General features: G+C 43.5%; 1 protein-coding gene across 2 annotated transcripts in view; it reads right to left on the reverse strand.

Annotated features, from left to right (window-relative positions):
- The window catches only part of LOC140198138 (uncharacterized), a 174738-nt gene that overhangs the window by 130252 nt on the left and 29079 nt on the right, over positions 1-15407 (reverse strand). For both annotated transcript variants that reach the window (XM_072259098.1, XM_072259097.1), the window contains exons 3-4: positions 11400-11690; positions 6375-6665 (exon numbers count right to left, since the gene is read on the reverse strand). In XM_072259098.1, the coding sequence (XP_072115199.1) occupies positions 6375-6665; positions 11400-11690 (582 nt within the window). The remainder of the gene's footprint in view (positions 1-6374; positions 6666-11399; positions 11691-15407) is intronic.

Below are 15407 nucleotides of genomic sequence, written 5' to 3' on the forward strand. Positions count from 1 at the left end.
ACAGTCTTGGCCTCGGTGTTTTCAAAAGACACTGCTTCAGGGGACCTAGACACAGCATACACAATTGTTAACACATACTGATAACCAGCTGCAGTCTTTTGCAATGGGCCTACACAAGCCACTATGACCCTAGGAAAAGATTCACTAAAAGCAGATATCGGATTAAGCAGTGTTACCTGAATAACTAGATTAGATTTCCCCTCAACTTGACAGGTATGGCAAATCCTGTTACAATTCACAACATCCCTCCTTAAGCTAGGCCAGTAAAATTCCTTCATAATCCTATTCACCGTCTCTCTCACTACATGAGGTCCACCTAAAGGTATTCTGTGAGCCATGTTTAAAATTTCAGCTCTGTAAACTTTCAGAACCACCACGTAACTTGCAGGCACTGTGGCTGGGCTCCACTTCCTCATCAAAACCTCATCTTTAAGGCAACATCCCACTGACTCTCTCTGAACCTCCACTCCTGTGAGAGCTATCTCCTTTAAAGCCACCATTTCAGAATCTCGCTTCTGTTCCTCTATAAATTCCTTCCTCAATAAAGACAAACATTTCTCATACACCTTACTCTTATCAGCTATACTACCCTCTAAGTACAGCTGAAATCTGGAAGGTAGAAAAGTCTGTGACACATCATTATAATTTAAACCTCTGGTTTTGCTATCATGGGCCTCAACTGGCTGCTTAGTCATCAGCTGGATTGCTGAAACACTTTTATCTTGGAGAGGTGTCAACGTGCCTCCATTGTTTACCAAACTCTGCACCATCATCAGGCTGATGAGAATCATGTATACATTATGAAAGAGGCCAAACAATCTCTTTATCAACTTTCTCCGACTTTCACGATGACTTGCTTCCATAGCAACATCCACTCCAAAACCATAACAAACTTCCTCGTTCTTCTCCACAACATTACACTGAATAACATTATGACCTTGCAGATGCTGAAATATCCAAACAAAATTCAACAGAGCAGTACATCTTTCATCAGCAGGCCTTTGTCCTGCAATCAGGGTCAAAGGTCGCGAAACCTATTCAACCTTTTCCAGCACTTTATCCAAAAGTCCAGGAACACCACTTTTCCCATTATTTTCAGCAACACTGACCTCACCAGCATTTAAAACATGGTCTAATACAAGTAACTGAGAATCCCCACATTCCACTGGTACCAAGGTTAACCCCTTATTCTCTGAACCAAGATCATCTGACACACAAAAACTGCATTCCTTTTCAACTGAGTCAGACACCTCCGACTTTAACTGAGCTTTAACATAAGGTTCAGAATCCTGTGAACTCACTGGTACTTCCACAACCTGAACACAATCAATCAGAACAACTGCCTCTTCTGGGCTGTCATCACTTGTCCCAGTTTCAAATTCAAAGTCACCCCGAACCTCACAGCTATTCTCTGGCAAATTCTTTCTGGAGTAAGCTCAACCTCATGGGTTAAAACTTCTTCATCTGCTTTCTTATCAGACCGCTACAGGGTAGCAGCATCCTCTGCATCTGGGTCTGCTCTTACATCATCAGGAACACACCTTTTAAATTCATCACACAAAACTAGCCCTTCCGAGCTGCGAAGATCATCAGGGTCTGACACTAAACCTTTTTGCTGCAACTTCTCCCTTTTCAACTGTCTCCGTCTTTCTGCCACGCGATCTTCACGTTGCCATTTCTCCCTCTCGCGCTGTCTCTGTCTTTCTGCCTCTTCTCTCTGCTTTGCTGCCTCTCTAGCCTCTCTCTTGAACTGTTTTACTTTCAATTGCTCCATCTTTAATTTTTCCAACAAAAGCTGAAGCTCAGCCTCAATAGGTTTACCTTCCACGAACATTTTCAACACATCCTCAGTAAACTGCTTCGTCGAAATATAATATTCAACTATTTTTCTTTGAATTTCTACCTTAGTCATACCCTTCTTTACCTCAATTCTCAATTCTTTAGCAATGTCCCGCACATCATCCTTTTTAGTTAACTTCAAAGTCACCAGGTCTGGTGATTTCAGAAAGTCCCTAACATCCATTTCTGCTGTTTTCCCACACAACCAAATCAAAAGGGATTTGTCCCAATCAATTCAAACCAGCCTCCCGACCAATTTGTTCATATCCCAGACAAGCCCTCAGTTTATGTCATGAACCCCATGACGGGAATAAAGAACCAGCAGAGATGGAAAACACTTTGGAGTCCAGTATTGCTATAAACTAATATTTATTAGTAACTACGCAACGCAGTAATATAAATGTAGATAAATCAAACAGGTTAGTATATCAGTAAGTGTGGAAATATATGTATGAAAAACCAAGCTTCTTTAATTCTAGGGGTAAAAAGATACAGTCTTACGCTGATGAGTAAAGTTCAGTTCAGTTCATGGTATTGAGTTGAGTAGTGATGGAGAGAGAGAGAGAGGGAGAGATCTGAGTCTTCAGGTGAGCTGATGCCGTCGGTCTTCTCGCTGTCCTTCAAAATCCTTTACAAGTCACCGACTGTGACTTTAACAAAGGGGAACGGTGTTCTGTGGTGGAGCTATCTCCCAGGTGAGTGTGGACACATGGACAACTCCCCACCAGTCAACCTCTTACCTCTTTTCACTGCAAGAGTGATGGATCAATCCAAATGATCGATCCTCCAAAACCCACTTTCTCTGCGGGCACAACAGTGCTCATTCAGTGTCCAGAACATGTGTCTGAGGTCTGTATCATCTGACCTCCCATTTTCTCTCACCGTACTGGGTACCACCTGTCATTCAAATAATCCCTCCTTCCTTTGTGAAGCAAAAATCCTTGAAGTATCAACAACCTGCCGAAAATCATAACATCGAGTGTCCATTAAATTGCACCTTTGGTCACCATAGCAACTTACGAGCTGCTCGGTGCTGTCTCCAACTCCAGCAGAAATTCAAAAGTTAACCAGTTCTTTCTTATGCCTTAAAGTGACAGTCCAACCAGTTAGTCTTTGTGTGTCTGTCTGTCTCTCTCTCTCTCTCTCTCTTACAAACAAGTCGATATTAAATAACTCTCTCTCTCTTTTCAGAAGCACAGTTAATAGGGGTACTTCAGGATCCCCTCACACTGGGGAGTATTGTGTGCAGTTTTGGGATTCTTATTTTAAAAAGGATATACTGGCATTGGAGAGGGTTCAGAGAAGATTCACGAAAATGATTCCAGGAATGAAAGGGTTACCGTATGAGAAACACCTGGCAGCTCTTGAGCTGTATTCCCTGGAGTTCAGGAGAATGAGGGATTATCTTATAGAAACATACTGAATGTTAAAAGGCCTGAACAGATTAGATATGGCAAATATTTCCCATGGTAGGGGAGTCTAGGACAAAGGGCAGGACTTCAAGTTTGAAGGACATCCATTTAGAACAGAGATGCGGAGAAATTACTTTAGTCAGAGGGTGGTAAATCTGGAATTTTGTGCCACGAGTAACTGTGGAGGCCAAGTTACTGGGTGTATTTAAGGCAGAGATAGATAGGTTCGTTATTAGTCAGGGCATCAAAGGGTATGGGGAGAAGACAAGGGCAGTGGGGATGACTCGATGAATTGTATCAGCACATGATTGAATGGCAGAGCAGACTTGAGGGGCCAAATGGCCTACTTCTGCTCCTATATCTTATGGTCTTAGAGAGTGGAGTGACATTTGCAATCTTCTGGTCCTCTGGGACCATGCCAGGATCAAGTCATTCTTGAAAGATCATGACCAATGCATCTGTTATCTCTTCAGCAACCTCTCTCAGGGCTCTGGGATGTAGTCCGGCTGGTCCAGGTGATTTATCCACCTTAAGACCTTTCACTTTGCCGAGCACTTTTTCCTTAGTAATAGCAGTGACACTCACGGACCTCTGGCACACTGCTAGTGTCTTCCACAATGAAGACAGATACAAAGTACCAATTAAGTTCATCTGCCATTTCTTTGTCTCCCTTTACTACGTCACCGGCATCACTTTCCAGTGGACCAACATCAGCTCTCACCTCCATTTAACTCTTTATATAACTGAAAAAGCTTTTGGTATTCTGCTTTATATTATTGGCTAGTCTGCCCTCATAACTTTATCTTTGATTCAAGTGTCTGATGGTTGAGGGTCAAAACTTGTTTCTGAATGTGTGGTGGGGGTCCCTGATGATGGAGGCTGCTTTCCTGCAACAACTCTCCATGTAGATGTGCTCAATGGTGGGGAGGGTTTTACCCATGATGGACTGGGCTATATTCAGTACTTCTTGTAGGATTTTCTGTTGAAGGGCATTGGTGGTTCCATAGGCTATGATGCAGCCAGTCAATATACTCTCCACCACACATCTACAGAGGTCTGTCAGATTTTCAGGTGTCACATGAACCTCCACAAATTCCGAAGGAAGTAGAGGCACTGCTGTGCCTTCTTCATTTTACACTTAACTTCTGCACCCAGCACCTGTTGTCTGGAATGATAACACCAAGGAATTTAAAGCTGCTGACCCTCTCCGTCTCTGATCCTCTGATGGGAATGGCTCATGGACCTCTGGTTTCCTCCTGAAGTCAGTAATCAGGTCCTTGGTCTTGCTGACATTGAGGAAGAGGTTATTGCTGTGGCACCACTCAGACAGATATTCAGTCTCCCTCCTATATGTTGATTCATCACCACCTTTCATCCCAGAATTACCACCAGCTCCAAGAACTCTTGCTGTTTTCCCAGTGGTATAGAGCAGCCTCACACATGGAAATACTTTACTGACTTTTGTCATGAGGAACAGACATTGAAATCAGTGAAACGGGCACTGCCATGGAAACCGTCAGACACGGCACCTCAGGAGGAAGGGGAAGGTGTACATTTAATAGGCTGTGGAATTACCAGCTGGCTCACACTCCATTAGTGCATTTTGACCCACCAGTGACCCATCTACACAATGAACATCGATACCCTGACATCTCAGTATTTTCAATAAGATTCTGCTCTTGTTACTTCAGAGAACACTCTCAGGTTTATTGTCAGCCAGGATCAAAATATTTCTCATTGATCACCTTCACCTATGTTTATGTCAGAAGCAGAGTTTAAACAATAAGATTAATGTGATCATTGTGAGTATTGTATGGATTTCAATAACATAAACAGAGGCACTATCTTAATTCTTTTTATATCCTCCATCTTCCTCCCTGGTCAGTTTCCCAAAATTCTAGTCCTTATCTCAGTACCTAGTTTTACCAAACAGAATGGAAAAGTTTATGACAATACATTGCTGACATCACAGTGCAGACAATGGCTTTATCACATAAACACAATGGGAAAGTTTATTACAATACACCGCTGACTTCACAGTGCAGAGAATGGCTTCATCCCACATAAACACGCCAATAAAAATTTGGTGGGGTGGAATTTGGAAGCTCCAAGAGCTTTCTGTATCTTTTAAAATGAATATTAATCTTGTCTTCCCTGTTTTTAAAACACTTAATGGTTTGTGACCAGAGTACATCACAGAATCACTTTCCTTTCATAATCCTGCTCAGGCTCTCAGATTGTCTGCCAACGGTCTCTTAAATTTAAAAAAAAATCTCCCTCAGAAGAAAATAGGCTGGTCATCTTTTTTGAACTACACTCCTGAACTGTGGAATTCAATACTTAAACCTATTAGGGATTCAGAATCAGTTGACACCTTTAAATGAAAGCTTAAAATCTATTTATTTAACCTTGCTTTCAACAAACATCATTTTGTCTTTTATTTATATTTATTTTTATTTTATTTTTCATATTTGTACTTTTAGCCCATTGCCAGCAACTTTGAACTACATCATCTGTGTGAAGAGTGCTCGATAAATAAATTTTATCTTTTACTTAGCATCGTTATTGAAGTTTCTTTCATCATGTCATGCCTAATCCCACAATAATCTAATGCATTTTGTACCTCCCTCCCCTACCATCCCTTCTCTTGCTACTTTTTCCATTTCTCCACCTTTTCCATCCATCCACACTTTCACTTCACAACCATTTCCTTCTGTTCTCTCCAACAGAAAGCCCAAGCCTCAGGTTTGACAAACAGTTCTTCTTCTCTCATCCCACCAGTGCAGCAATAAATGTTGGATCAAATCCTGAACAGGCTCCTCCTTGGGATGACAGGTACATCACAGTGATGGGGGTTGAATGACGGCTGCATTCAATATCTGACACCTCACTGTTTATTCTATCAGGGGAGTCACCCAACTTAGCCTCTACTGGAAAATACAACTATGGCACATTCTGTACCCAATCACATCCTGAATAAACACACGGATAGAAATAAAATGGATGTCTGTGAGGGAGGGAAGGGTTAGATTTTTCTTGGAATAGGTTAAAAGGTTAGCATAACATTGTGGGCCAAATGGCCTGAACGATGTTGTATATTCTATGAAACATAAAGCTACCTACCAAAGAGGTGCAGTTGTATTATTCTCAGCTCTTGTCCATCCACAATGAAGGTGTAATCTCCTTGGTCACCATCTTCTGCTCCATCCACAGTCAGAGCACCATTAGAAGTATCAAAGTGCAGACGAAACTTGAACTGGTCACTCAGTTCCACTAAGCTGTGACCTGGGACATGATGCAAAATGCTCCTGCTGATGAAAGTCCAAAGTATTTCACTCTTGCTGGGATCAACTTTGAGTTCAGGATCCAGTAAAACTGCTGAGCCAAGGAGACCAACCTCTTCTTTAACTTTATCTGTTAATAAAAATAATTGTACTCATTTAAAATGTGGCGGCTGTGAAACACCTAAATAGAGAACTTTGTGAAACTACGGCAAATGAGAACATACTACTGAATAGATATTGGGCCACTCTTTACTGGGGTTACAGGAACTTGTCTTTTGGACTAGACTGTTGTGAAAATTCTTTCTGGTCCAGCCTCCCACCTCAGACCCCTCATCAACTTTGGCTGATCCAAGACTCTCACACTATACCTGTTAAAGCCGGATCCCAGTGCTTCTGATCTACACTGGCAATTCACTGGCTTCAGAGCAGGAGGTCTGAGAGTTGGAACGGGAGTGCGAAGGAAGCCATTTTTGAATTTTTCATTTTTTTTTTCCCATCGGCGTTCAGAGAGGCAGGACTGCGCAGGTGTGTGACATCGGGCAGTGAAGCGCAGAGGATTTAAAAGGAACAGAGCCTTACATAGCGAGAAATGGAGTTTCCGGGCTGCAGAGTGCGCCAGGAGCACAGTGAAGGCTTAAGGGCTTCGGCTCAATGGGCTTAGGCGGAAACTGGAGAGGAGAAGAGGGTATGGTATTCATTTTTTTGTTGTTGTTTGAGGAGAGGGGCAGTATGAGTGTGAGGGCAGTTTTTTGTTCTCGGTGCCAGATGTGGGAGGTCCTGGTGTCTCCAAGCCTCCCGGACGTCCACATCTGCGCCAGGTGCGCCGAGATGCAGCTCCTAAGGGACCGCATTAGGGAATTGGAGCTGCAGCTCGATGACCTTTGTCTGGTCAGGGAGATTGAGGAGGTGATAGAGAGGAGTTACAGGCAGGTGGTCACACCGGGGCCACGGGAGGTAGACAAGTGGGTCACTGTTAGGAGGGGGAAGGGGAAGGGTCAGGTACTAGAGAGTACACCAATGGCTGTGCCCTTTGACAATAAGTACTCCTGTTTGAGTACTGTTGGGGGGGACAGCCTACCTGGGGAAAGCGACAGTGGCTGTGCCTCTGGCACAGAGTCCGGCCCTGTAGCTCAGAAGGGTAGGGAAAGGAAGAGGAGGGCAGTAGTAATAGGGGACTCGATAGTAAGGGGGTCAGATAGCCGATTCTGTGGACGCAGTCCAGAGACCCGGATGGTAGTTTGCCTCCCTGGTGTCAGGGTCCAGGATATTTCTGATCACGTCCAAGATATCCTGAAGTGGGAGGGTGAGGAGCCAGAGGTCGTGGTACATATAGGTACCAAAGACATAGGTCGGAAAAGGGAAGAGGTCCTGAAAGGAGAATATAGGGAATTAGGAAGGGAGTTGAGAAAAAGGACTGCAAAGGTAATAATCTCAGGATTACTGCCTGCGCTACGCGACAGTGAGAGTAGGAATGCAATGAGGTGGAGGATAAATGCGTGGCTGAGGGATTGCAGCAGGGGGCAGGGATTCAAGTTTTTGGATCATTGGGACCTCTTTTGGTGCAGGTGTGACCTGTACAAAAAGGACGGATTACACTTGAATCCTAGGGGGTCCAATATCCTGGCGGGGAGATTTGCGAGGGCTACTGAGGTGACTTTAAACTAGAATGGTTGGGGGGTGGGAATCAAATTAGAGAGACTAGGAGAGAGGAGGTTAGTTCACAACAGGGGGATGGGAACAAGTGCAGAGAGGCAGAGGGGTGTAAAATGAGGGTAGAAGCAAAAAGTAGTAAGGTGAAAAGTAAAAGAGGCAGGCCGGCAAATCCAGGGCAAAAATCAAAAAGGGCCACTTTTCAACATAATTGTATAAGGGCTAAGAATGTTGTAAGAGTTAGCCTGAAGGCTTTGTGTGTCAATGCAAGGAGCATTCGTAAAAAAGTGGATGAATTAAAAGTGCAGATTGTTATTAATGAATATGATATAGTTGGGATCACATAGACATGGCTCCAGGGTGACCAAGGATGGGAGCTCAGCATTCAGGGATATTTGATATTCAGGAGGGATAGACATGAAAGAAAAGGAGGTGGGGTAGCATTGCTGGTTAGAGAGGAGATTAACGCAATAGAAAGGAAGGACATTAGCCGGGAGGATGTGGAATCGATATGGGTCGAGCTGCATAACACTAAGGGGCAGAAAGCACTGGTGGGAGTTGTGTACAGGCCACCTAACCATAGTAGTAAGGTTGGGGATGGCATTAAACAGGAAATTAGAAATGTGTGCAATAAAGGAACAGCAGTTATAATGGGTGACTTCAATCTACATATAGATTGGGTGAACCAATTTGGTAAGGGTGCTGAGGAAGAGGATTTCTTGGAATGTATGCGGGACGGTTTTTGGAACCAACATGTCGAGGAACCAACTAGAGAGCTGGCCATTCTAGACTGGGTATTGAGCAATGAGGAAGGGTTAATTAGCAATCTTGTCGTGAGAGGCCCCTTGGGTAAGAGTGACCATAATATGGTGGAATTCTTCATTAAGATGGAGAGTGACATAGTAAATTCAGAAACAAAGGTTCTGGACTTAAAGAAGGGCAACTTTGAAGATATGAGACATGAATTAGCTAAGATAGACTGGCAAATGATACTTAAAGGGTTGACGGTGGATATGCAATGGCAAGCATTTAAAGATCGTATGGATGAACTACAACAATTGTTCATCCCAGTTTGGCAAAAGAATAAATCAGGGAAGGTATTACACCCGTGACTGACAAAGGAAATTAGGGATAGTATCAACTCCAAAGAAGAAGCATACAAATTAGCCAGAAAAAGTGACACACCTGAGGACAGGTAGAAACTCAGAGTCCAACAGAGGAGGACAAAGGGCTTAATCAGGAAAGGGAAAAAAGATTATGAGAGAAAACTGGCAGGGAACATAAAAACTGACTGTAAAAGCTTTTATAGATATGTGAAAAGAAAAAGATTGGTTAAGACAAATGTAGGTCCCCTACAGACAAAAACAGGTGAATTGATTATGGGGAACAAGGACATGGCAGACCAACTGAATAACTACTTTGGTTCTGTCTTCACTAAGGAGAACATAAATAATCTTCTGGAAATAGTAGGGGACAGAGGGTCTAGTGAGATGGAGGAGCTGAGCGAAATACATGTTAGTAGGGAAGTGGTGTTAGGTAAATTGAAGGGATTAAAGGCAGATAAATCCCCAGGGCCAGATGGTCTGCATCCCAGAGTACTTAAGGAGGTAGCCCAAGAAATAGTGGATGCATTAGTGATAATTTTTCAGAACTCTTTAGATTCTGGACTATTTCCTGAGGATTGGAGGATGGCTAATGTAACCCCACTTTTTAAAAAAGGAGGGAGAGAGAAACCGGGGAATTATAGACCGGTTAGCCTAACATCGGTGGTGGGGAAAATGCTAGAGTCAGTTATCAAGGATGTGATAACAGCACATTTGGAAAGCGATGAAATCATCGGACAAGGTCAGCATGGATTTGTGAAAGGAAAATCATGACTGAGGAATCTCATAGAATTTTTTGAGGATGCAGCTAGTAGAGTGGATAGGGGAGAACCAGTGGATGTGGTATATTTGGATTTTCAAAGGCTTTTGACAAGATCCCACACAGGAGATTAGTGTGCAAACTTAAAGCACATGGTATTGGGGGTAAGGTATTGATGTGGATAGAGAATTGGTTGGCAGACAGGAAGCAAAGAGTGGGAATAAACGGGACCTTTTCAGAATGGCAGGAAATGACTAGTGGGGTACTACAAGGCTCAGTGCTGGGACCCCAGTTGTTTACAATATATATTAATGACTTAGTTGAGGGAATTAAATGCAGCATCTCTAAGTTTGCGGATGACACGAAGCTGGGTGGCAGTGTTAGCTGTGAGGAGGATGGTAAGAGGATAGGTGAGTGGGCAAAGTCATGGCAAATGCAATTTACTGTGGATAAATGTGAGGTTATCCACTTTGGTGGTAAAAACAGGAAGACAGATTATTATCTGAATGGTGACCGATTAGGAAAAGGGGAGGTTCAACGAGACCTGGGTGTCATTATACACCAGTCATTGAAAGTGGGCATGCAGGTACAGCAGGCAGTGAAAAAGGCGAATGGTATGCTGGCATTTATAGCGAGAGGATTTGAGTACAGGAGCTGGGAGGTACTACTGCAGTTGTACAAGGCCTTGGTAAAACCATACTTGGAGTATTGTGTGCAGTTTTGGTCCCCTAATCTGAGGAAAGACTTTCTTGCCATAGAGGGAGTACAAAGAAGGTTCACCAGATTGATTCCTGGGATGGCAGGGCTTTCATATGATGAAAGACTGGATGAACTAGGCTTATACTCATTGGAATTTCAAAGATTGAGGGGGGATCTTATTGAAACGTATAAAATCCTAAAGGGATTGGACAGTCTAGATGCAGGAAGATTGTTCCCGATGTTGGGGAAGTCCAGAACGAGGGGTCACAGTTTGAGGTTAAAGGGGAAGCCTTTTAGGACCGAGATTAGGAAAAGCTTCTTCACACAGAGAGTGGTGAATCCGTGGAATTCTTTGCCACAGGAAATAGTTGAGGCCAGTTCATTGGCTATATTTAAGAGGAAGTTAGATATTGCTCTTGTGGCTAAAGGGATCAGGGGGTATGGAGGGAAGGCCGGTACAGGGTTCTGAGTTGGATGATCAGCCATGATCACAATTGAATGGTGGTGCAGGCTCGAAGGGCCAAATGGCCAACTCCTGCACCTATTTTCCATGTTTCTATGTTTCTTGGAATAGGTTAAAAGGTTAGCATAACATTGTGGGCCAAATGGCCTGAACGATGTTGTACATTCTATGAAACATAAAGCTACCTACCAAAGAGGTGCAGTTGTATTTTTCTCAGCTCTTGTCCATCCACAATGAAGGAGTAATCTCCTTGGTCACCATCTTCTGCTTCATTCACAGTCAGAGCACCATTAGAAGTATCAAAGTGCAGACGAAACTTGAACTGGTCACTCGGCTCCACTGAGCCGTGACCTGGGACATGATGCAAAATGTTCCTGCTGATGAAGGTCCAAAGTATTTCACTCTTGCTGGGGTCAACTTTGAGTTCAGGATCCAGCAAAACTGCTGAGCCAAGGAGACCAACCTCTTCTTTAACTTTATCTGTTAATAAAAATAATTGTGCTCATTTAAAATGTGGTGGCTGTGAAACACCTAAATAGAGAACTTTGGGAAACTACAGCAAATGAGAACATAATACTGAATGGATATTGTGCCACTCTTTACTGGGGTTACAGAAACTTGACTTTTGGACTAGACTGTTGTGGAAATTCTTTCTGGCCCAGCCTCCCACCTCAAACCCCTCATCAACTCTGGCTGATCCAACACTCTCACACTATACCTGTTCAAGCCTGATCCCAGTGCTTCTGATCTACACTGGCTCCAAAACTTGCAATTCACTGGCTTCAAATTTCTCTATTTTCCATCTCTCAGAAAGTTGAATTGCCTAACCTTTAGATTTCTCTGAAGTTCATTCATCCCCTTTTCAGGAACATCCCTCAGTTTCATCACCTTGGCAACACAGGGGACAGGCAGAACCTCAGCACGTTGTGGTACCTGGTGCCCGTGTATTTAGGTTCCACACACAGCCTGATGCAGCCACACATGAAGATGGTCATCAGGGTGAGGGTGACATCGGGTAAATTTTTGCTCCTACTATACAGGGATTTGTGTATTGTGATCTGCGCCTCACCCACTCCATCTCAGACCCCCAGATGAACCTGAAAACAACTCGATGGATTCTCAAGCTGGAGGAGGGGGGCATGGACAACACTTGCACCAAGTACAGCAGCCTGAGAGCCCCTCACACCTGATGACCAGGTTCTTCCCAGATATTGATAGGGAGCGCCCTCCCCACAGTCCCAATTTCAGTTTTATCTTCTCAGTCCAGTCCAGGCAATTATTCAAAGTTCAAAATACAAAGTAAATTTATTAGCAAAGTACATATATGTAACCATATACAACAATAATATTTATTCTCCTGTGGTCATTCACAGTAACTACAAGAAACACAAATTAATCAAAGAATGACCACCCCCATCCAATGTGCAAAAGACAAAAACTGTGTAAATATAAAAAAATAATAGTTATAAATAATCAATAAATATCAAGAACATAAGAGGAACAGACTTTGAAAGCAAGTCCATTGGTTGTGGGAACATTTCAATGATGAGGCAAGTGAAGTTGAGTGAAGTCATCCTCTTTGGTTCAAGAGCCTGATGATGGTTGAGGGGTAATAACTGTTCCTGAAGCTGGTGGTGTGAGTCCTGAGGCTCCTGTAATTCTTCCTGATGGCAGCAGTGAGAAGAGGCCACAACCTGGGTGGTGGGAGTTCCTGATGATGAATGCTGCTTTCCTGTAACAGCACTCTGTGTAGATGTGCTCAGTCGTTGGGAGGGATTTCCTTGATGGACTGGACCATATCTGATACTGTTTGGAGGATTTTCCATTCAAAGGCATTGGTGTTTCCATACCAGGCTGTGACGCAACCAGTCAATATACTCTCCACCACACATCTATAGTGGTTTGTCAGAGTTTTAAATGTCATGCTGGATCTTTGCCAACCCCTGATGAAGTAGAGGCTGATATATCACATTTGTCTCAGTCTACATCAGCAAACTTGAAAGTGGCATTGGAGCTGTACTTAGACACACAGTCGTCAGTGTAAAGTGAGTAGAGCAGGGGTGAAGCACACAGATCCTGTGGTGCACCTGTGCTGATGGAGATTGTGGGGGAGATCTTCCTGCCAGGTACAGCACAGGTTTGGTCAGGTGAACCAGAACAAACTTGTCCTAATTGGTGACGGCCTTGGACAGGATCTTATAGTTGACATTCAACAGTAAAATGGATCTCCAGTTTCTGATGTCACCCCTTTGCCCCTATTACTTGTATATGAGGGGAGTGATGCCCTTCCTCATGGACTCTGACATGCTGCCAGCTGGAAGTATTGCATTGTACACTTCCAGCAGGTTCAGGCCCATCAGTCCCACGTAGCCGAGTACAACTCAGTCGGTAAACCATCACCATCCTTCTGAAGGGGTGCTGAAGGCATTGTGCAGCTTGTCTATTTTAACTGTTTTCATCAGGGATCTGGAGGTGCTGTCCAGCCTGCTGTCGGCACTACCAGCTGCATCGATGATGCAGTTGAAGTCACCAACCAGAATGACCAGCTGTGACGTCACCGGCAGTGGTGGGAGCAGCTCGAGGATGGCCAGTCTCTCGCTCCGCACGGGTGAGGTGTACGTGTTAATTAACCAGAGCAGAGTGTTTCAGTACATTATGTATGCCACAAGGAGCCACACCCATCAACCACCTCTCTGATTTGGGTGATTGAAAAGTTGTCACCCTGTAACAGAATTCCTGGCCAGAAGGATGTCAATCGTTGCCCCCAAACACACAGACAGATCATGGGGCCACCATCACAACCAACTCTGGTAGATGCAGAGTGTGTTAGCCCACACTCCTGTAAAAAACTCACATCGGCCTTGACCTTGGCCAGTTATTGTAAGGCACTGTCACATCACACTGTTCTCTTTACACTGATCACATTCAAAGATGCCAATTTTGTTTCTATGATTAGTTCTTGAGTTACATTTCTTGTCCAGGTCACTCAGCCTGAGCTGTCAAGGACATCCCTCTCTTTTGAGGCTGTGCCCTCTGGTCTTCAATTCACCCATGAAAGCAAATATCCTCTTCACATCCACTCCATCTTGGCCTTTCAAATTTCATTAGGTTTCAATGAGATCTCCTTCATTCTTCTAAACTCTTCTGCGTACAGGCCCAGAAACTTCAATCACTACTCATATGATAACCCTTTCATTACAGCAATCATTCTTGTAAAACTCCTCTGAACCCTCTCCAATGTCAGCACATCCTTTCTTAAATAAGGGGCCCAAAACTAATCACAATACTCCAAGTGAGGCCTCAGCAGTGATTTATACAGCACCAGCATTACATCCTTACTTTTATATCCTAGTCCTCTTGAAATGAAAGCAAATATCCCCTCCACCAATTCAACCTATAAGTTAAACTTTCAGGAGTCCTTGAGGACTCCCAAATCCCTCTGCACTTCAGGTTTTTGATTTTTTTCCCTGTTTAGAACATAATCTATGTTTTTACTTCTTCTACCAAAGTGCATGACCATACAATTCCTGACACTGTATTCCATCTGACACCTCTCCAAATCTGTCAAAGTCCATCCACAGCCTCCCTGCTTCCTCAACACTACCTGCCCCTCCACCTTCAACCGACAGTTTAAGTCGACTGAAAATAATCATTGAATCAGAATCAGGTTTAATATCACCGACATAGGTCATGAAATTTGTTCTTTTACAGAAGTACATTATAATACATAATAAAAAGCAATAAATTACAGTAAGTGTATATTAAAAAATAAGTAGTGCAAAAAGAGAGCAAAAAAAAAGTGAGGTAGTGTCCACGGGTTCATTGTCCATTGGGAAATCTAATGGCAGAGGGGAAGAAGCTGTTCCTGAAATGCTGAGTGTGTGTCTTCAGCCTCCTGTACCTCCTCCTTGATGGTAACATTGAGAAGAGGGCATGTCCTGGATGATGGGGCACCTTAATGATGGAGACCATCTTTTTGAAGCATCACCTTTTGAAGGATCCTTGATACTAGGTTAGTGCCCATGATGGAGCTGGCTGAGTTTCCAACTTTCTGCTGCTTTTTCTGATCCTGAGCAGTGGCCCCTCCATACCAGACAGTGATGCAACCAGTTTGAATGTTCTCCACGTACGCTTGTAGAAACTTGCATGAGTCTTTGATGACATACCAAGACTCCACAAACTCGTAATGAAACATAG

Source organism: Mobula birostris, chromosome 5 (genome assembly GCF_030028105.1).
Source record: "Mobula birostris isolate sMobBir1 chromosome 5, sMobBir1.hap1, whole genome shotgun sequence".
In the NCBI taxonomy this organism is placed as follows: domain Eukaryota; kingdom Metazoa; phylum Chordata; class Chondrichthyes; order Myliobatiformes; family Myliobatidae; genus Mobula; species Mobula birostris.